Source organism: Trichosurus vulpecula, chromosome 3 (assembly GCF_011100635.1).
Source record: "Trichosurus vulpecula isolate mTriVul1 chromosome 3, mTriVul1.pri, whole genome shotgun sequence".
Lineage (NCBI taxonomy): Eukaryota > Metazoa > Chordata > Mammalia > Diprotodontia > Phalangeridae > Trichosurus > Trichosurus vulpecula.
This window is the reverse complement of record NC_050575.1, coordinates 151,617,482-151,638,665: the sequence shown is the minus strand read 5'-3', so window position 1 is coordinate 151,638,665 and position 21,184 is coordinate 151,617,482. Positions and strand designations below refer to the sequence as shown.

At 35.3% G+C, this 21,184-nt stretch overlaps 1 protein-coding gene across 1 annotated transcript in view; it reads left to right on the top strand.

Moving 5' to 3' along the window:
• Nucleotides 1-21,184, top strand: part of RPGRIP1L (RPGRIP1 like) — a 145,787-nt gene that overhangs the window by 58,959 nt on the left and 65,644 nt on the right. Inside the window, exons 12-18 of the mRNA XM_036750600.1 lie at nt 5,426-5,532; nt 5,731-5,781; nt 11,206-11,385; nt 12,353-12,470; nt 13,038-13,490; nt 15,406-15,557; nt 17,814-18,183. Of these exons, the coding sequence (XP_036606495.1) occupies nt 5,426-5,532; nt 5,731-5,781; nt 11,206-11,385; nt 12,353-12,470; nt 13,038-13,490; nt 15,406-15,557; nt 17,814-18,183 (1,431 nt within the window). The remainder of the gene's footprint in view (nt 1-5,425; nt 5,533-5,730; nt 5,782-11,205; nt 11,386-12,352; nt 12,471-13,037; nt 13,491-15,405; nt 15,558-17,813; nt 18,184-21,184) is intronic.

The following is a 21,184-nucleotide window of genomic DNA, read 5'->3' as shown; positions in this document are numbered from 1 at the left end:
CAGGGGAGATAACCCATACATAAATGAATATATGCAGAATATATTCAAGATAAATAAGAGATAATTTTGGAAGGGAGGGAGGACACCAGAAACTCAGGACATCAGGAAAGCCTTCATGTTGAAGACAGTGCTTGAATGGAGAAAACAAAGGAAGAAGTTGTCACCTACTAGCCAGCTTTGTGATGATAAATGTCTCTGTACTTAGCTAGGCTGATCTAGGAATAGTAGATACAACCCATTGCCAGAACTACATTTGAAATTTTCATCTTGAGAAAAACTTCCAGACTTTGCATTTTGCTTGTTTCCTTCAAGAGCCCAGAGTCACCTCCATGTCAGGGTTAGACACAAACATAGAGCTTTGATGGAATTTAATCAAATAGAAATATTCAATGACTCATACCAATTACTACTGTTACATTTCTTATGGTTCTTAATTTGTTAAAGTTTTTAGATACTGGCTCGATATCAGGACCAAAGAAGTTGAAAGAAACAGTTGAAAAGGCAGAAATCATCAAAATTTTCTAGACCCACATTTGTGTAAAATTAATCTAAACAAATATTTTTGTTATATTTTTTAATAACAAGTAAGGTAAAAAGAATATAAATTAAGCATAATAGGAAGAAATTTGTTGCTGGCAAGGTGGTGTACATCTGTAGTCGCTGCTACTGGGGAGGCCAAGGATGGCGTATCGCTTGAGCTCTGGAGCTCTGAGCTTCCGTAAGGCTAACGCAGATGAAGTTATTGTTTGTTGTTGACGTGTTCCAGTTGTATCTGACTCTTCATGACCACATTTGGGGTTTTCTTGCAAAAGATACCAGAGGGGTTTACCATTTCCTTCTCCAGCTCATTTTACAGAGGAGGAACAGAAGCAAAGGGTTAAGTGACTACCTTAGGATCACACATCTAGTAGATAGCTGAGGCTGGTTTGAACTCAGGAAGATCAGTCTTCTGATTCCCAGCCCAGTGTGCCAAGCAGATCAGGTGCCCTTGCTAAATAGATCCAAATCAAAAACAAAATACATGAAATAGGCTGAAGCACTTTAAAGAGGCCACCAAAGATGAACTATAATCACCAAAATGAAACTTTACCAAGTAGAAATGGCAACAAGAACCAGGTTAATTTTTTTTAATTTTTATGTCTTTTTTGATTACATGGGATAACAATTTTAACATTCATAACATTTAGAGTAATATTTTTTAAATTTTTGTGTTCTGAATTCTCTCCTTCCCTTCCTATCCTCCCCCTTCATTGAGAAGGCAAGCTTTCTGACAGGGATTATACATGTAAAGCAATGCAAAACACATTTCCATATTAGCCATGTTATACATGTAAAGCAATGCAAAACACATTTCCATATTAGCCATGTTACAAAAGAAACCACATACATAAGTGAGTGAGTGAATGGATAAATAAAGTGGGGAAAAAGTGTGTGTCAATCCTGCATTCAGACTCCATCAATTCTTTTACTAGAGGTGGATAGCATTTTTTATCATAAGTCCTTCAGAATTGTCTTAGATCATTGTATTACTGAGAGGAGGTAAGTCATTCACAGTTAATTATCATATAATATTGCTGTTACTGTGCACAGTGTTCTCCTGCTTCTGTTTACTTTACTTTGCGTCAGTTCATATAAGTCTTCCCAGGTTTTTCTGAAAGCATTCTGCTTGTCATTTCGTATAGCACAGTAGTATTCCATCACAATCATATGCCACAACTTGTTCAGCCATTCCCTCACTTTTCAGTTCTTCGCCACAATAAAAAGAGCCACTATAAATAGTTTATGGGCCATTTTCCTTTTTCTTTGATCTCTGTAGGATACAGACATAGTAGTAGTATTACTGGGTCAAAGGGTACACACAATTTTTTAGCCCTTTGGACATAGTTCCAAATTGCTCTCCAGAATGGTTGAATAAATTCACAACCCCACTGTTTATTAGTGTCTCAGTTTTTCTACATCCCCCCCAGCCTTTATTATTTTCTTTTCCTGTCATATTGGCCAATGTGATAGGTGTGAGGTAGTACCCTCAGAGTTGTTTTAATTTACATTTCTCTAATCAATAGTGGGAAGCTAGAGGAAGCTAGGTGACGTAGTGGATAAGGTGCTGGTCCTGAATTCAAGAAGACCCCTCGAGTTCAAATCTGGCCTCAGATACTTACTACCTGCGAGACCCTGGGCAAGTCACTTAGCCCTGTTTGCCTCAGTTTCTTTATTTGTAAAATGAGCTAGAGAAAAAACACTGCAGTATCTATGCTAAGAAAATTGTAAATGGGGGAAATTTGATTTCTCATATTGTTTCTCATTGTTATTATAAATTTGACTTAATTCTCTATATATGTGAGAGAAACTTGTTTATCAGAGAAACTTGTAAAAAAATTTCCCAATTTTCTGCTTTTTTAATCTTAGCTGCATTGCTTTTGTTTGTGCAAAAAATTTTAACGTAATGTAATCAGAATTATCCATTTTAGATCTTGTAATTCTCTCTACCTTTTGTTTCATCACAAAATCTTCCTTTCTCCATAGATCTGACAAGTAAAATATTCCATGCTCCTCTAATTTACTTATGAGGTTATTCCTTGTCTAACTCATGTGCCCATTTTGATTTATATTTGATTGGTATGAGATGTTGGTTTATACGTAATTTCTGCCAGACTGTTTTTGTCAAAGCAGTTTTTGTCACATAGTGAGTTCTTATTTCTAAAAGCTTAGGTCTTTGTATTAATCAAACACTAGATTACTATGGTCATTTACTACCGTGTTTTGTGTACCTAATCTATTGCACTGCTCTACCACTCTATTTCTTGGCCAGTACCAGATTGTTTTGATGATTACCACTTTGTAATACAGTTTGAGATCTGATATAGTTAGGCCACTTTGCTTCAAATTTTTTTTCATTGATTTCTTTGGTATTCTTGACCATTTGTTCTTCCAGATGAATTTTGTTGTTATTTTTTCTAGCTCTATAAAATAATTTTTGGTAGTTTGGTATATCACTGAATAAGTAAATTAATTAGGTAGAATTGTCATTTTTATTATATATGCTCAGCCTACCCGTGAGCAATTAATATATTTATCCATTTGTTTAGATCTGACTATATATAAAAAGTGTTTTGTATTTGTGTTCGTATAGTTCTGGTTTTGTCCTGGCTGTAGTCTCCCAAGAATTTTATATTGTCTGCAGTTATCTTAAATGGAATTTCTCTTTCTATCTCTCACTGCTGGACTTTATTGGCAATATATAGAAATGCTAATGATTTGTGTGGGTTTATTTTATATCCTGCAATTTTTCTGAAGATGTTAATTATTTTAACTAGTTTTTTAGTTGATTCTCTAGGTATACTATCATATTACCCACAAAGAGTGATAGTTTCCTCATTGCCTATTCTAATTCCTTGAATTTATTTTTCTTCTCTTACTGTTATAGCTATCACTTCCAATACTGTATTTCATGATAGTGGTGATAATGGGCATCCTTGCTTCACTTCTAATCTTATTGGGAAAGCTTCTAGCTTATCCGCATTACGTATAATGTTTGCTGATGGTTTTAGATAGATACTACTTATCATTTTAAAGAAAGTGTCATTTATTCCTATGCTTTCTAGTGTTTTTTAAATAGGAATGAGTTGTATTTTGTCAAAAGCTTTTTATGCACCGTTTGAGATAATCATATATATTTGTTGGTTTTGTTATTGATATGGTCACTTATGCTGACAGTTTTCCTAACATTGAACCCGTGCTGGGTTCCTGGTATAAATCCCTCCTGGTCATAGTGTGTGGTCATTTTGATATATTGCATGTAATCTCATTGCTTACTATTTTATTTAAAAGTTTTGCATCAATATTCATTAGAGTAATTGGTCTATAGTTTTCTTTCTCTGTTTTTGCTCTTCCTGGTTTAGGTTTAAGCACTTTATTTGCATCATAAAAGGAATTTGGTAAGATTCCTTCTTTGCCTATTTTTCCAAATTATTTATATAATGGTGGAATCAATTGTTCTTTAAATGATTGGTAGAATTCACTTGGGAATCCATCTGGTCTTGGAAATTTTTTCTTAGGGAGCTCATTGATGGCCTGTTCAATTTCTTTTTCTAAGATAGGGTTTTTAAAGCATTCTATATCCTCTTTTGTTAATTTGGGCAATTTATATTTTTGTAAATATTTATCTGTTTCACTTAGATTGTTAGATTTATTGGCATCTAATTGGGCAAAATAGCTCCTAATAATTGCTTTAATTTCATCTTCATTGGTGGTGATCTTATTCTTTTCATTATTGATACTGGCCATTTGGATTTCTTTCTCTTAATCAAATTAACCAATGGCATATCTATGTTACTGTTGTTTGGTTTTGTTTTTTTTTTTTTTTCATAAAACCAGCTCCTAGTTTTATTTACTAGTTCAGTGATTTTCTTATTTTCAATTTTATTAATCAGAATTAGCTTAATTTTTAAAATATTACAGAAAAACAAATAACTGGACTTGCTTTATATATGGGTTAAGAAAATCAAGATTTAAGCCCTTTAAGGTCCTATTACCTATGTTTGTTTGTATGGCTACAATCTACTCACCTGTAAATACATGCTTTTGGTCATTAGGATGGCTTGGCAAGTCAATCCAGATAGACCAATGTAACCTATTACTTTTACTGGAAAAGCAACCTTAAGCATGTGCTCTACTTAACCAATTTTGTATATATTGACCAGGACAATATCCTAACATAATTGAGAACATAATTCCACCTATGGTAACAAATTCCTAAGAAAAATGATTGGTTAGCAATCTGAGATTAAATGACAGAAAAAATACCTTATTTTTAACTCCAGATAAATGACTTATTATGTAAATTAGGAAGTTAGAGAAAAATTAAGAAACTAATTTGAAAATTTCTAAAAAAAAACCCACTTTGTTTCATGTCTTTCAGGAAGCACAATAAGTAAGTAAAAGACTTAGATTTAGCAAAATATTTTCTTAGATGTTTTAAAATAAGTATAACTTTGATGTGCCAGAGGCCTTGATTTCCCTATATAATATGTGCAAACATGTATATATGTGTGTACATAAATACATGTATATACATATATGTGTACATATATACATACATGCACACATTATGAATGTTTTATATTCATGTAGATACACAAACATATACATGTATGTATACAAATATGATACAAACTCTTATGGAAAGTGTTTCTCACCAAGAGAATAATACCTTTGGTTTATAATAAATATTACTTTGTTCATTATTCTCCTGGTTCCTTTGTCTAGTTTTAATATTACCTCAGTTACCTTGTTAACCTCAATTTCTTGGCTAAAAGAGTATTAGCTAGAATTTGATGTGTATCAAGGATTGGAAAATTCATTTGAAATAATTTTTCAGACCTAACTTTTTGTTTTAGCTTTTTATTATGTCTTTTTTATTTTTAAGACCAAACAGAAAAACTTACTCAAGAGAATAAAGAACTACAACTACGCTATCTGGAACATAAGCAACAGCTTGATGAACTTAAAAACCACATGAAGTTTTTCAGCAAGGTGAATTTTTATTGCTTCAGAAATATAAGATTATTATTTTTACAGATAAAGAACTATAATGAAAAGATATTACTTAGTTTATGAATTTATGGTATCAAGCAGCCATCATTTTGTGAGGATGCCTTCTTGTATTTGGAATGCATGTCTATTATTCATTAACATCTCATAGTCTTCTTTTCCTTAATAAATGTATTGCAGGAAAGTGAAATTGACATGACTGAATTCAGTGAAGCCCTCATGCTTATAAAGGTAACTTTCTGAATTTGATTATATTTTTCATGTCATCTAGTTCTCTGTTTTATGTTGGCTCTTACCCTTATCTTTAATTCATAGTAAGCTGGACAGGAAGCTTTTTTTCATCTGCAAATATGTTGTACTTTCATTTCTAGTAAAACTCAGAAAGTTGGGAAATTTATACTAATTTGCTTATGTGCATATTTCATTACATCAAAATTCGTTAACACTTGACATTTAGAACACTTAGGTAATCATGGTAAACCTTTTGCTTTCACATTTCTCACTACAAAACTGATTAAGTTTTTTGTTTGAAAATTCTTTTTATTGATAATTTTTGTTTTCCTAGAAAAACTAGAAAGCTATCCCTTATTTCAAAGAATAAAAAGGAACAAAAAAATTTTTTGACAAAACCAGACAACACATCAAAAAACTTTGATATTATATTTAGTGTTTCACACCCATAGTTCCCCATTTCTTCAAGCAAGACAAGGAAATGATACCTTCTCATATTTTGATATACCTTCTCTTTGGAGCCAAGCTTAGTCATGCTAATTTGACAGCATTTCATTTCAATTGTTTGTTGCTGTTGTTCTTTCCATTTACACTGTTATAGTGATATATTTTGTTTTCCCGCTTCCTTTTTTCCTGCTTATTTTATATCAGTTCATATAAATCTTCCAGTGCTTATCATTTCTTATAGCATAGTAATATTCTCTTGCAGTAATGTACCACAATTTTTCTTTAGCCATTCTCCAATTGATGGATAACTACTTTGCCTCCTGTTCTTTGCTACTAAAAAAAAGTGCTGCTATAAATATTTTGGTGAATATGATATCTTTGACATTCTTGGTACATATGCCTCACATTGGGTCAAAGTTTGCAAATTTTAAAAGGAATTCATTGGTTCACCACCGCTAGTTTAAATAAGATATTGAGTAACAAATATTATAGATGTCCTCTAGATCTAAGTTACTTGATTATTTATGAAAGAACCTAAGAAAAACATATTTCTTTTAGATCATTCTAAATATTATACTGAAGATATGAATCAGATAAAAAAATGAAGATAGATGTATAAATTTAATTTTCTGATGTTACAAAGAAATACAATATTGCTGTCTTTGCTATACTAATTTAAAATATCTGTTTATGTAGTCTTCATACCATGATTGCTTTAATCCTTATGGAAAAAAGAAAATATTATTTATGCAGTCTTTAATATCCCTGTTGAAACTGTTCAGCATGTATAGTTTCTATATTATTTTAAAGTGAACTCATTTAATATTTACAAACCATTTTCTAATAAGAAATCAATATCCAAGTTGGGACCTGGGGCACAGCTGCTATAACTTATTGAGAATGGTTTGACAGCCTGTTGTCATGTCTAGCAAACCCTGTCTTCATTTCCAAATCTCCATTATTCAAAATTGAAACTGTTTGTGTGAAAATTTCCTTCCTCTTATATAACCCTCTGTTCTGCTCTCTTCTTCCACTGTGCCTAGACTCTCTATTAACAACTTCTGTTTTTGTGAGACTTCCTATACTGATAAACCTTTCATGTTCTTGAAGTCATAAAAATATGATTCCCCTCAGAAGATCCTGCTCCTCTGACCACCCTCTCCAGTACTACATACACTCTCTCTTATGCCCAATGAAATACTGGGACAGGAAAAGGAGTAAACACAATCCTTGCTGCCTACTGCCAATTCCCGACTTTCGCTTTACTTCCATCACTTAGCCTTTAAGATTCACTTCATCCAGATATATATATGCATATATATGTGCATATATATATATATATATATGCGTGGACATATAGATAGAGATATTTAAATTTATTACCCTTTCAAGATATACCTTGGATGAATAGGGTGAGATAGATAGATAGGGCAGATCTATCTCACCCAGACATACAGGGTATATCTTGAGATATATATGTGAGGAGAGGGGTAATATATATGTGTATGTATCTGTCTTTATAAAACCCTATACATACATACATGTATATGTGTATCACCTTGTCAAGATCCTGATGGCACTTAATCTACCAGCTCACAGCTCATTTTTCCTCTTTTCTCAAGAAGTTTGATAGCTACCTCACAATTTTTGTGATAGGACCAGTGTTTTCCTGACATAACCTCCCTGATTTCCTTTCCCCTTTCTCCCGCCCCTCCCCACAACTTAATTGGTCCTAGCTTCACTGATGTAGCTTTTTGGTCTTAGAACATAAAAGATAACAGCCTTATGTTGCTGGTGCCACTTAGACTTGGTAAGTTCCTGAGACCACACAAGTTACCATTCCCTGATGTCATACTGACCAAATGCATGTTTATAGTTGGAGACAAGGAGAGGGTGAGTTCAGAAAAGCTAAGAACCACTGTGTCTTTGCTGTCTATCTTTGCTGGTTTTGGACAAAATAAACCTCCTTTGTTCACTGACTAACAAGTGCCCTCTTTCTTCTCAACATTGAGCCTGAACTAAGAGGGCACTGGATTAGAACCAACCCCATAACAGTCTTCACCTCTACCATAAAAATGCCTGCCCTTATACTTGAAGACTCCATTGTATGTTTGAATGGCCATCAAATACCTTAACTTTTCTGTTCCTCAGCTCCCATAACTTATACCTTCACTCTAAGGCAGTTTCATATAAGGATAGTCATACTCTTGATCTTATTCCCACAATTACCCCATCTCTGTGATCTAAACACTGAAATTTTTGCATCTGACCATAACTCCCAGTCCTTCCATCTGTCCTTGTACCTTGCCCTTCCTAAACCTATTCTTTGTCCCCACTGCAGCCTCTAGTCACTCTGCTCCTGTCTATTGTCCCAAACTAACCCCATTTCTGTGACCTCACTTTCTTCTATTTCCACCATCCCACCATTTTATTCCATTCTCTGAAAATGAGGTAGGGGTTGAAATATGAGTGGATGGTGAACTTAGCCCTTCTTGCTGAGACCAACCCTTCTTATTTTGGAGGTGGGGGGAAGGCAGGGCAGTTGGGGTTAAGTGACTTGCCCAAGGTCACACAGCTAGTAAATGTGTCAAGTGTCTGCGCCTGGATTTGAACTCAGGTCTTCCTGACTCCAAGGCCGGTGCTCTACTCACTGTGCCACCTAGCTGCCCCCAACCCTTCTCCTTGTACTCTGGATCCCATTCTCTCCCATTTTCTCAAGGAGCCTTTAAGCATCACCATCTCCCTCTCCTTCAGTTTTCCTTCACCCACTGATTCCTTCCATACTGTCTAAAAATATGCCCAAATCTCTACCATTCTTTTTTTAAACTTTCATTCCCCAACCAAATTATCATCCTATTACGTCTCTTTTCACAGCCAGATTTCTAGAAAAAGTTATCTACATCTGTTGCTTCTACTTCCTTTTCTCTTGCTCACATCTTAACCCCTTGCAATCTGGCTTTTAACCTTACTATTCAATTGAAACTGCTGTCTTCAAGGTTACCAGTGATATCTTAAGGCTAAATTCAATTACCTTTTCTTAGTTTTCATGCTTTCTGACTTCTCTGCAATGTGTTTGACACTATTGAAAGCCACTTCCTCCTGGATATTTTTTTCCTAGGTTTTCATGACAGTATTCTATCTTGATGTTACTTCTATCAACCTGTTCCTTCCTCCTTTTCTGTATCATCATCCTTTGCCCTTCCTCTTATTCTGGAATCTACTCCATGTCTCTTACCTGGGCCCTCTCTCCTCTTTGTACATTTTCTCTTGGTGGTCTCATCACTTCACATGGGCTCAGTTATTATCTCTGTGCAGTTGACTACCAAATCTACATGTCCAGTACTTACCTCTACCCTAGGTATCAGTCTCATATTACCAAGTACCTGGTGGTCATCCCCACTTAGATGTTCAAGGAAACATGTCTAAAATAGAATTCATCCTCCCAAAGATGCAATGCCTTCCATTTTCTGTCAGAGGTGCCACTATCCTTCCAATCACCCAAGTCCACATACTGAAAGCCAGTCAGTTGCAAAAGTTTGTGAATACCACCAAAAAACTTTTTGCGTTCCTTTCTTTATACTCACACAGCCACCACCCTTAACTCAGGACCTCATTACTTCAAGTCTGTACTGTTGGAGTAACCCCTTAATTGTCTCCTTCCTTCAAGGCTCTCTTCTCTGATATATTTTCCACAAGAAATTCCAATGGTTCCCTGTTGCCTTTAGAATTACAAACCCTTTTGTTCAGCCTTTCACAGTTACTCACCCTCACTTACTTACATTCTAGCCAAACCAGGATTCTTGCCGTTTCCCATATAGGATGTTTCATCTTCTGACTCCCTAACTTTTTAAAAATTAAATTATATATTTTTTCAATAAAAAGTCTGCCTTTATTTCCTCCCACCCATGTCCTCTTGTTGAGAACAACAACCAAAAAAAAGCAAAAACAAATACGTATAATCAGGCAAAACATATTTCTACGTTGGCCATGTCCAAAAGATAATGTAGATAGAAAGTTGATCATTTTTATAGTACTCTTGTCATTGTATAAATTGTTCTGGTTCTGTACACTGCACCCTGCATCAGTTCATACAAGTTTTTCTGAAACCACCAACTGATATCTGTTCCCCCCATCCCTTCTTCCTTATTTGTATATTCCTCTTTTAATGTACCCCAATTATGAGAAATAGCTAGTCCCACACTCTTCTTCCTTCTTTCTACACTAGTGTATTCCTCTTTTTACCCCTTCTCTTTGTCCTCCTCAAACTCTCAGAACAGACCCAAACCTTCCCCAGGACCCCTTTCTTTCTCATTTAACTCCTTCAATACCCTAATAAGATATTAAAGTTCTGAAGGAACATGTGTTTCTCCTCTCTCTGTTAGAATTTTAGAAAGACATCATCATATAACTCCTCCAGTTCAAAAAATTTCACTTTCTGGGTTTTCTTGACTCTTTTTTTTATATTTCAAAGTTCTTACTCACCTCTGGTCTTTTCATCAGAAATGTTTGAAAGTCCACACACTCTTCCATAAGGCAACAAAGTGACTCAGTAAACAGAGAAATGGACCTGAAGTCAGGAAGACTTAAGTCCAAAACCAGCCACAGACCCTTACTAACTATATAATCCTGAGCCAGTCACTTACCCTGTTTCTATTTCGGTCTCCTCTTCTGTAAAAGAGAGATAATAATAGCACATACCTTCCACAATTGTGAAAATCAGATGAGTTAATAATTGTAAGGCACTCAGCATAGTGCTTCTAACATAGAAAGAACATATAGATGTTAGCTATTGTCAGTCGTTGTTGTTGTTTGTGTACATATGATGTTTCTTCCTCTGAATAGAACATAAAGTAATTTGTGGCAGTATTTTCATGTTTATCTTTGTATTAGCACTACCTAGCCAAGTACATAGTACTTAACAGGTTCATAGTATGTTTTTTATTGAATTGATTTAAATTAAGAACCTTTTCCTTCTAGTCTAGAAAAGAGCAGAAAAATGGACACCTTTCCTTTCTAGAGAAAGTTGATGGTGACATTAATAAGGACCTAGAAAAATCAATTCGAGAACTTCAGGCAACACATGCAGAAACCGTGCAAGAACTAGAAAAGACAAGAAATATGCTAATCATGCAGCATAAAATTAATAAAGATTATCAGGTAAGATTATCAGTATTATAAAATGGAGTATTTTATAGATGATGTTACAATAGTCATTATTCTTTTTCTAAAAGTAAATTTCATTTTTCAGGTTTATACTTCTGATTTAGCCAGACATTTAATTATCCTCCACTACCACAAATCCCTGCATGTGGCCTTCTTGTAATTAGATGATTGTGATACTTAATAAGGAACAAAACTAACCCTCACCTTCCCCCAGTCTGACCAAGTTCCTAGCACACCTGCATAACAGAGCACAAAAAGTAAAATCCAAATGTCTAAATTCTACTTGAATTTAGAATCATAAGATTACAGATTTATAGCTAGAAAGGACCTTAGAGGTCATGACTTAGTGGGCACACGTGTCCTAAGCATAGTAAGCACTTAAATATTTGTCACATTGAATTATATAGAACTATTTACCTTCACAAAATAACCTTTCATAGTTCTATCTACTTTTCATAGTTCTTTTTTTAATCTTTCTACTGTGTCTTTTGCTGCTTCTAATCACCATTTCATGCTCTTAATCTGCCACCATAGTTTATGTACCATTTTCTGGGTGAGAAGTATCCTAAATCTGTGAGCTAAACACTGATCCCACATGCCACGCAGAGGCTTTTTTTATTTCTTTATGTACATTTGTAATCTGCATCATTGAGTACACTGAAAGTCTGACCTTTCAGAAGCATTCAGTTGTTACTGTTCCATCTAATGAATGCCTTGTTTTGTTTATTCTGATTTGTCTGAGTCAGAGGCAGTTTAGGATGTCCATTACTACTGTCCCTCTTAGGAAGTACAGTGGCACTCTGAACTCAGGCAGTGTTCATCTGACCATTTGAAGCAAATAGGCAGATTTGTACATGGGGGCATTAAGACTGATTCATTGAAAAGTATTCTTGGAAAAAAATGACACCTTGAATTCAAGTTGTTCAGTCTTTCATCTATAGTACTATCATGCTTTTTTTAGATGGAAGTTGAAGCAGTAACCCAGAAGTTGGAAAGTTTTCAACAAGATTATGACCTAAAAATAAAACAATATGTTCATCTTCTTGACATTAGGGCTGCACGCATCCGGAAATTAGAAGGTATAGCATGCATGAAGCAAATTCTTTGATCCAGAGCAGTGGGTTCTATAAGCTTATATTTAAAATTAAGGACAAATAAAATGTCATCCACATCTATGCCCAGCGTTCCTTCCTTACATCACCTGCCCTCATAATATATCCCTTTCAAATTTCCAGTGCTTAATTGATAAATTTACTGATTCTATTCTGTAGTGGGTTAGAAAACCAGATTAGCAAATTTATTACAATTTTGTACTCAGCTGAAGTGCTTTCAAGAGTAAGGGGCATGGAATTTTGTAACTAATATTTTTACTATTCAGAAACCTTTTTGGTTTGCTGCCTGGCACGCAACTATGTTTTGAATAATTAAGGTTCTTAGATACGTGACCACTGGATAATTGAAGTATTTTTGTGTATTTTAATGTAGTATTTTAATGGGATAGAGACATAGTTTGAAATTATAGACATACATTAAAAGGTACTCTTTTAGTACTGGCCACCACCTTAGGATAGTTTGCCCTTTCGTATGCCAGTGCTTAGACAATATATTTAGAGAATGACTAAATTCCTTATCTTCTGTTGTTGCAGCCCAATTAAAGGATATTGCCTATGGCACCAAGCAGTACAGATTTAAACCAGAAATCATGCCAGATGATCCTGTAGATGAATTTAATGAAGCTGTCCATTTAGAACGAGGAGAGAACCTATTTGAAATCCATATCAGTAAACTGACCCTTTCATCTGAAGCTATCCAGGCATCAGGAGATCAAGAACCTTCCACGTTCTGTACCTATGCTTTTTATGATTTTGAACTGCAGACAACTCCTGTAGTGTCTGGTCTCCATCCAGTGTATAACTTCACATCCCAGTATCTCGTCCATGTTAATGACTTCTTTTTACAATACATACAGAAAAATACTGTCACTCTTGAGGTCCACCAGGCATATAGTACTGATTATGAAACAGTTGCTGCATGCCAATTGAGATTCCATGAGATCCTGGAAAAGAATGGTCGAATTTTTGGTGCTGCAAATTTGGTTGGTAAGTCTAGCTACATAATACATACCTGTCGTGTATTTATACATTGATGCCCACATCAAGTGTTACAGATGTATGGAAAGTACCTTTAGATCAGGAACCATATTTTCTAGTTTACTTGAGTTAGCACCCTGCATATTTGGTCACATATACCTCTTATAAATACAAACACTATTACTAGTATTCATGTGCAGCTGATGCTTTAATTGATTGTAACTAAAATAATTATTAACCAGATTGGTATCTTATTATCAAAGATATCTTTAATAAAATAATGTAATATTTAGAATAGCTCATGTACAGAATATTAGAAACTCTTTAATATCAGATAAAATTCTAGACTAGGAGTGGAGAACCTGTAGCCGCAAAGCCATATGTGGCCTTTAGGTCCTTGGGTGAAGCCTTTTGACTGAGTCCCAAGTTTTACAAAACAAATATTTTAATTAAGGGGATTCTGTGAAGCATGGATTCAGTTAAAAAGCTGCATTTGAGGACCTAGAGGGCCACATGTGGCCGTGAGGCCACAGATTCCCCACCCCACTTTGAACAGACATTGAGATTTAGTCCCCAATCTCTAAGCAGAACTACATACAGCAATATGTTTTTTTAAGTTTAATAGTATTTCATTTTTTTCCCCAGTTACATGCCAAGAAAATTTTTAGCATTCATTTTTACAAGATTTGGATTCCAAATTTTTCTCTCTCCCTTCCCCTCATCTAAAAATGATGGGCAGTTTTATATAGTTTATATATGTGCTATCATGTAAAAATCTTTCCATATTTGTCATAGTTGTGAAAGAAGAAACAGAACAAAAGGAAAAAAAACACTAGAAAGAATGAAGTTATAAAATTATGCTTCAGTCTGCATTCAGAGTACATCAGTTCTTTATCTGGATATGGATTTGCATTTTCCTTCACGAGTCCTTTGTACTTATCTTGGATCATTGTGTTGCTGAGAAGAATTGAGTCATTCGTAACTGATCATCACACGATGTTGCGATCCTATGTACAGTGTTTTCCTGGTTCTGCTCATTTCACTTTGTATCAGTTCATACAAGTATTTCCAGATTTCTGAAATCTGCCTGTTCATTTCTTATTGCACAATAATATTCTATTACATCCATATCCCACAGCTTGTTCAGCCATTCCTCAATTAATGGACATCTCTCCAATTTCCAATATTTTACCACCACTAAAAAGGACTGCTATAAATATTTTTGCACATGTAGTTCCTTTTCCCTTTTTTATGATTTCTTTGGGGTACAAACCTAGTAGTAGTATTGCTGGATCAAAGGATATGCACAATTTGGTTGCCCATTGGGCATAGTTCCAAATTGCTCTCCAGAATGACTGGATCAGTTTACAACTCCACCAACAGTGCATCAGTGTTCCAGTGTCCCTACATCCTCTCCAACATTTATCATTTTCCTACAGCAATGTATTTGACACATTTCTAATATGTTTAGTCTATACAGTGGTAATTTTGATATGTTTACTTAAAACGTGTCCTTAAAAAGTGATTTGAAGGTTACTACATTTGGTTAAGCTTTATAAGTTCTGTCCCATACCTCTTGATGTCCAACTACTACAGCATCAGAAAGAGTATGAGCTTGGGTAAACATATATGTTCATCTCATTCATGTTTCAGAAGGATTAAATGATATTTTACATTACAAATTGGCATATACCAAATATAGCTTAGCACGTTTAACATGAGGATATTCAACATATGGTAAAATTCATTCTTGCAAGCATAGCTTTTCTGTCTTCATCACTGTTATTTGCACTTCAAACATCATTTGTGCAGAGCATGTATAATTCTACTCCACATAACATTTCTGGTTCTAATATTACTAACACTGGTACCTATCTGTTTTCATTTATAAAAATATTGAAATAGCAGAATGCATTTTTTTTAGGAATTAAAGGAGACATTCCACATTATGGCACAATAGAATATTGGATCCGATTAAGAGTTCCTATGGATCAAGCAATTAGACTGTACAGAGAACGGGCAAAAGCTTTAGGCTATATAACATCCAATTTTAAGAGACCAGAGCAAATGCATCAGGTAAGCAGTTTTTAGGGCCTTTTTATGATGCAGGTATTTTCCTAACAGTCTTCCTCTAAATGTTGTGCATAAAAAGTCTTCAAAAATTTTGTTCTCTCTTATCATTCAAGTAACCTTGATTAAAAATTATATTTTTATGTACATATGTTGTCTGTGAAAATGTGTAGCTGCTGTTTAATCAGACGTTGCTATTCACATAAGTACTATTCACAGAAAGTATTCTCTTGTGCTAACTCTGAATTACAAAATGAACTAGAAACACTTAAATCGCACTTGCTAAAAATCAGGACGTTTCAGATGTAGTATGCCACAGTACAGAGTTAAATTGTCAAGTGAACAAGTGTTTAAGGAGTAGAGAATCAAATAAAAGCAAAATAGTCCCTGCCATACCTAGACATTTTAATGGGGCAAACAACTTGTAAAACGCTAAATATATGCAAGCTATATACAGAGTAGATGGAAAGTACTCTGAGACTAAGTAAGACCTCCTGCAGAAGACAGGCCTCAAGCTGAGTTTTGAAGCAAGCCAAGGAAACCAAGAGGTAGAAATATAGTTCAAAGCAGAGCAGATTCAGGACGGGACCAGTGCAAAGGCATAGAAAGCAAGAATCTGCAAGCAGGCCAGTATAACTAGATTATAGGATATGTGGAGTTGAGCAAAATATGTGAAGGCTGGAAAGATAGAAAAGGGTAAGGTAATGACCTTTAAATGGCAAACAAGTGGAGTGTATTTAATCCTGCAGGTAATAGGGAGCCGCTGAAGCTTCTTGAAGAGGGTAGTGACATGATCTGACCCATGCTCTCAAAAAATCACCTTGGCAACTTGAGGATGCTTTGGAGTGGGGAGAGACTTGAGGCAGGGAGATGAGTTATAAGGCTATTCTTGTAGTTAAGGTGCGGTGATAAGGAACTGAACTAGAGTTGTGATTTTGTGAGCGGAAAGGAGACATATTTGAGAGATGTTATAAAGAAGTTATAAATAAATAAAAAATTCAGTACACCTATTAGTAATAGGTTGCCCATAAAGTTTCTTTATTTTTGTAGCTCAAAAGCTCACAAAATGATCCTGAGTATTTTACTTACCAGCTGGTCGAGAACTCAGATTGTGCTTATATTTTAATTGTTACGAGTTTTGTTTTGTTTTTTTATCTCAAAGCAGAATAATGGTGATAGTTATTAGAAACTACATGATATAGTCCTATACTTTAAAATAAAACAATTGATTCAGAAAATAAAAATAAACTTTAAAAGATTTCCTTAAATAAGGAGAGATGGAAACCCATTTCTACCTTTCAGATTGAATAACATTTGTTACTGATAAGTATTTACATCCTTTTCTGAGATAGAGGAGGTTCAGATAGAATTTTGTCCATACCTGCTATAAATTAGAAATGTTAGCTTAATATTGTTAAAGATTCTCCCAGGTAGTAGAGGTATAAGAATCAAATTAGCAAGAATCAAGATGGGTTTTGAAACTCTGGTTCTGGTGTTCTTTCTCTGGGAAACTTAGAGATTTCAGTTGCACACAATACAAAATATCCCTGTGTATACATTTCTGTTTGCCAAATAAGTTTAATCCTAGCCCCTCTCTGGGAAGCATCCCTTAGCTTTTTATACAAATCAACAAGCCTGCCAACCTGGAGGAAGGAAATGGAATTTCTCAAGGTCAGTTTGTAATGTAAAGAGGAGAGATCCGGTTCCTCGGAAAGGATCAAAGGTCTCAGATCCTAGAACTATAAAATGCTACTTTGTTCTTTCTGCTCTCCCTCTAACCCCTTCAAGATGGAGCAAACTAGAGAGGGAAGGAGAAGGTAAGGGGGGACTAGACAAGAAGTTGATGAAGTTTTTAGATTTTCCACTTCACTTACTATTTATGCTTACAGTGACCATGCAACACACTAATGATTATGTATATTTATATATATATATGTATATATATATGCATATATATATATCAAATTAACTCTGTTGGAAGCTTTATTTTGCTACAGTAAACTCTCAGTATATGCTCATCCTTCCTAATTTGTTGCACACATAGCATGCCCACTTAATGTGGCTCCATATTTACAACTTAACATTAAAAAGGACATTATTTCTTCTTAAATGTTAACATCCTATTATTTTAGAGAAATTAATTATAAAATATATTCCACATGTGTATGTATTAGGAATGATTATGTTTTAGATTTGACATCCACTGTTTATCTTTTAGTTGTATGTATTATGATTTAAATATGTATTTTTCCATTTAAATAGCAGATGCCCAAAACTGCTCATCTCAGTCTTACTTCAGATGACAACTTAAATGAACTCCATATCACAATAAAATGCTGTAGCAACTTGAAGTCTGGAACAACCAAAAGTCATATGCAGCCAAATCCATACGTTGTGTACAAGTTCTTTGATTTTGCAGACCATGATACAGCCATCATTCCAAATAGCAATGATCCCCAGTTTGATGATCACATGTGCTTCCCAGTGCCAATGAACACAAACTTGGATAGATACCTAAAGTCAGAGTCTCTGAGTTTCTATGTATTCGATGATAGTGACACCCAGCAGAATACTTACATAGGAAAAGTCGATGTACCACTAATTTCATTAGCACATGACAGATATATTTCAGGTAAGAATATAATCTTTTTAAAATTATATTTTATTGTTTTTAATTAGTAAAAATTTACCTTCTTTCCTACTCCTACCACCCAATAGAAACAAAAATAAATTAAATCTTTTTTACAAACATGTATATTCAAGCAAAATAAATTTCTGCATTGGCCATGTAAAAAAAAAAACTCCCCTTCTTCACTATGAGTTCTTCATCTCTGCCAGGAAGTGGGTAGCATGTTTCATCATTCACCTCTGCAATGGCGGATAGTCATCACACTGACCCAAGTTCTTTCAAGGTTGTATATCTTTACTATGTTGTTTTCATTGCATAAATTGTTCTCCTGGTTCAATTCACTTCACTCTACTTTTCATTCATACAAGTCTTTCCAGTTTTCTCTCAAACCATTCCTTTTAATAGTACAGTAGTATTCTATCACATTTATACACCATAATTTGTACACCCATTCCTTAATTTATGGGTACTTCTGCAGATTCCCATTCTTTGCCACCTCAAAAAGAGCCATAAATATTTTTGTACATCCTTTGTTCGAGAGTGTTTTGCTTAGGAATAATCTGTTAGTCTACTGACCCTCTAATTCTAAAATGTCCCTCTTTCTCTTTCCTTCCCATTTCCCTCTTGAATGAAATGTAATTCTGTACCCATGTATATGTGTCTATTCTTCCCTTCTTTGCCTGTTTCAGATGAGAATGAGATTTAAGTGTCAGCCATACCCCATCATCCCCTCCTTCTTGTTTGTATAGATATCTACTTTTACACTCTGACTACGTGAGGTGATTCTCCCTAACCTTCCTTTTCCTGCTTTCCCTAGTGTATTCTTCTTTGCCTGTCTTTCCATTCTTTCATTCCATTTTCATCAAGATGTAACAGAACCACTTCCAGGCTTCATTTAGATTCTCTCTATAACCCCTGATGATCATAGGATTCAAGGGGAGATACATTTATTAGAATGTAAGCAGTTTATCCTTATTTATTCCTTTATCATTGTTTTCTTTTTTATTTATCTCTTTACTCTTGTGTTTGAACTTCAGAGTTTCTACACAGCTCTGGTATTTTCATCAGGAATTCTTGGAAGGTCCTGTATTTGATTAGTGGGCCATGTTTTCCCATGTAAAGTTATACTCAGTTTTGCCAGGTCAGTTCTTAGTGTTCGAAAGGCCATACCTTTTGCCTTCTAGAATATTGTGGCTGATTGCCCTGTTTTTTTCTTTGAACTAAGCACTCTGGATTTTGACAGTAAGGTTCCTGAGAATTTTCATTGGAAGTTTTTTTTTACGGGGTAGCCAACAGGTTATTTATATTTTCCCTTTGCCTTCTGGTTCTAAGGGATCTGGACAGTTTTCCTTTAAGATTTCTTGAAATGTGACGTCCAGGCTTTTTTTTAGTCATGACATTCACGTAGTCCGGTGATTCTTAAATTTTTTTCTCCTTACTCTATATTCAGGAAGCTTATTGCTTGAGCAAGGTTTTTGTATCTGTTGTGCCAAGCTATTAATTCCCTTTCCAATTCTTTCTTCCATAGCTCTCATTTATTTTCTATTTTTTCCTCTAGTGACCTCATTTCATTGATTAAAAAAAATTTTTAAACTCTTCCTTCATCTTTTCTAGTTGTAGTTGAATTTATGCCCAAACTGTATTTCTTTGAGGATTTGCTTGTAAACGTTTGGGCAACATTTTCTTTTTCAGGGTTTAGATTTTGAGCAATGCTGTTATCTGAATAGTTTTTTGTGGTGAGATTTTTTTGTTTGTTTGCTCATTCTTCCGGTTTGCTTCCTGACTTTGGGTTTGATATTAAGACTGGGCTTTGCACACTTCTGGAAGGAAGGTCTGGGGCTGGTCCCATTGCTGCTCTCTTGGGATATTAAATGTTGTAGTATTCTAGGATCTCAGGTCTAGCTCAGGCTAGGGATCTGGAAACTATCAATGCTCTCAAAGCGATCAGATCAAGGGCAAAGCCTGACCACTGCCTGAGCTCTGTAAGTTTCAGTTCTGGTTGGGTATGAACAACAGTAGACTACTGCTGAGCTTGGCCCCATCCACCAACCTGGAAGCTCTGCTGATTCAGTGACAGAACTGTAGGCTTCCCTCTAGTTATTCTTCTGCAACTTCAGATTAGGCTAAATGTTGGGCCAGAGACCCTGCTCTATTGCTGGAGTCTGAGCCACACTAGCACTGATGACTTCTGAACTAGCTTCTTACCCCAGAATGCTACACCTGGGGACAGGTCCCTTCCTTAGTCCACCCTGGATCTATGACCCAAAACCGAGTGGTGGGAAGCAAAGATGCCAGTTAGCAACTGTTGTCACACCCTGGACACAGTGACCCTGTGTGAGTCAGGAGCCTCTTCTTGCCCAAGTGTACAGGACTTCTGAGCAGTGGAGTACTCTACATTTCATCCTCCTCCTGGCCAGACCCCTCTGTCTCCCTATAATGATCTTAGCTTGAAAAATGACTCACTGTGAGTTTTTGTTGGATTTCCCCATCAGTCTTCAGTCTTGAGTTTTCTAGATCTGTCTGGAGGAGTTGGGGGAGGGGGAAGGTTGCTATATTGACTCCTGTTACTCTGCCATCTTGGCTCTGCCCATAAGAATATAATCTTAAAAAGCCAAACCTTTTAAATGGTGTCATACTACTTGGAATTATAGAATGAAGAAAGCACTTTAAAAAAAAAAACCCTTGTTTAAGGAAGGAGGAGACTGAGACTCAGGGAGAGTATTTAAATGTGACCCTGTAGAATTTTGTCCATGGGGTTTTCTTGGCAAAGATACTGGTGTAGTTTGCCATTTCCTTTTCCAGAGTGTCCCCATTATGCAGATGAGGATAGGGATTATAACTTGCCCAGGGTCACATGGCTAGCAAGTGTCTGAGGCTGGATTTTGAACTCAGATCTTCCTGACTCCATGTCCAATACTCTATACACAGCACCATGAATGTGCAAAAAGATATATTTTATGTCATCTGAGAATTCTAAACTAATAAGTCATTCATCTCCTTTGTT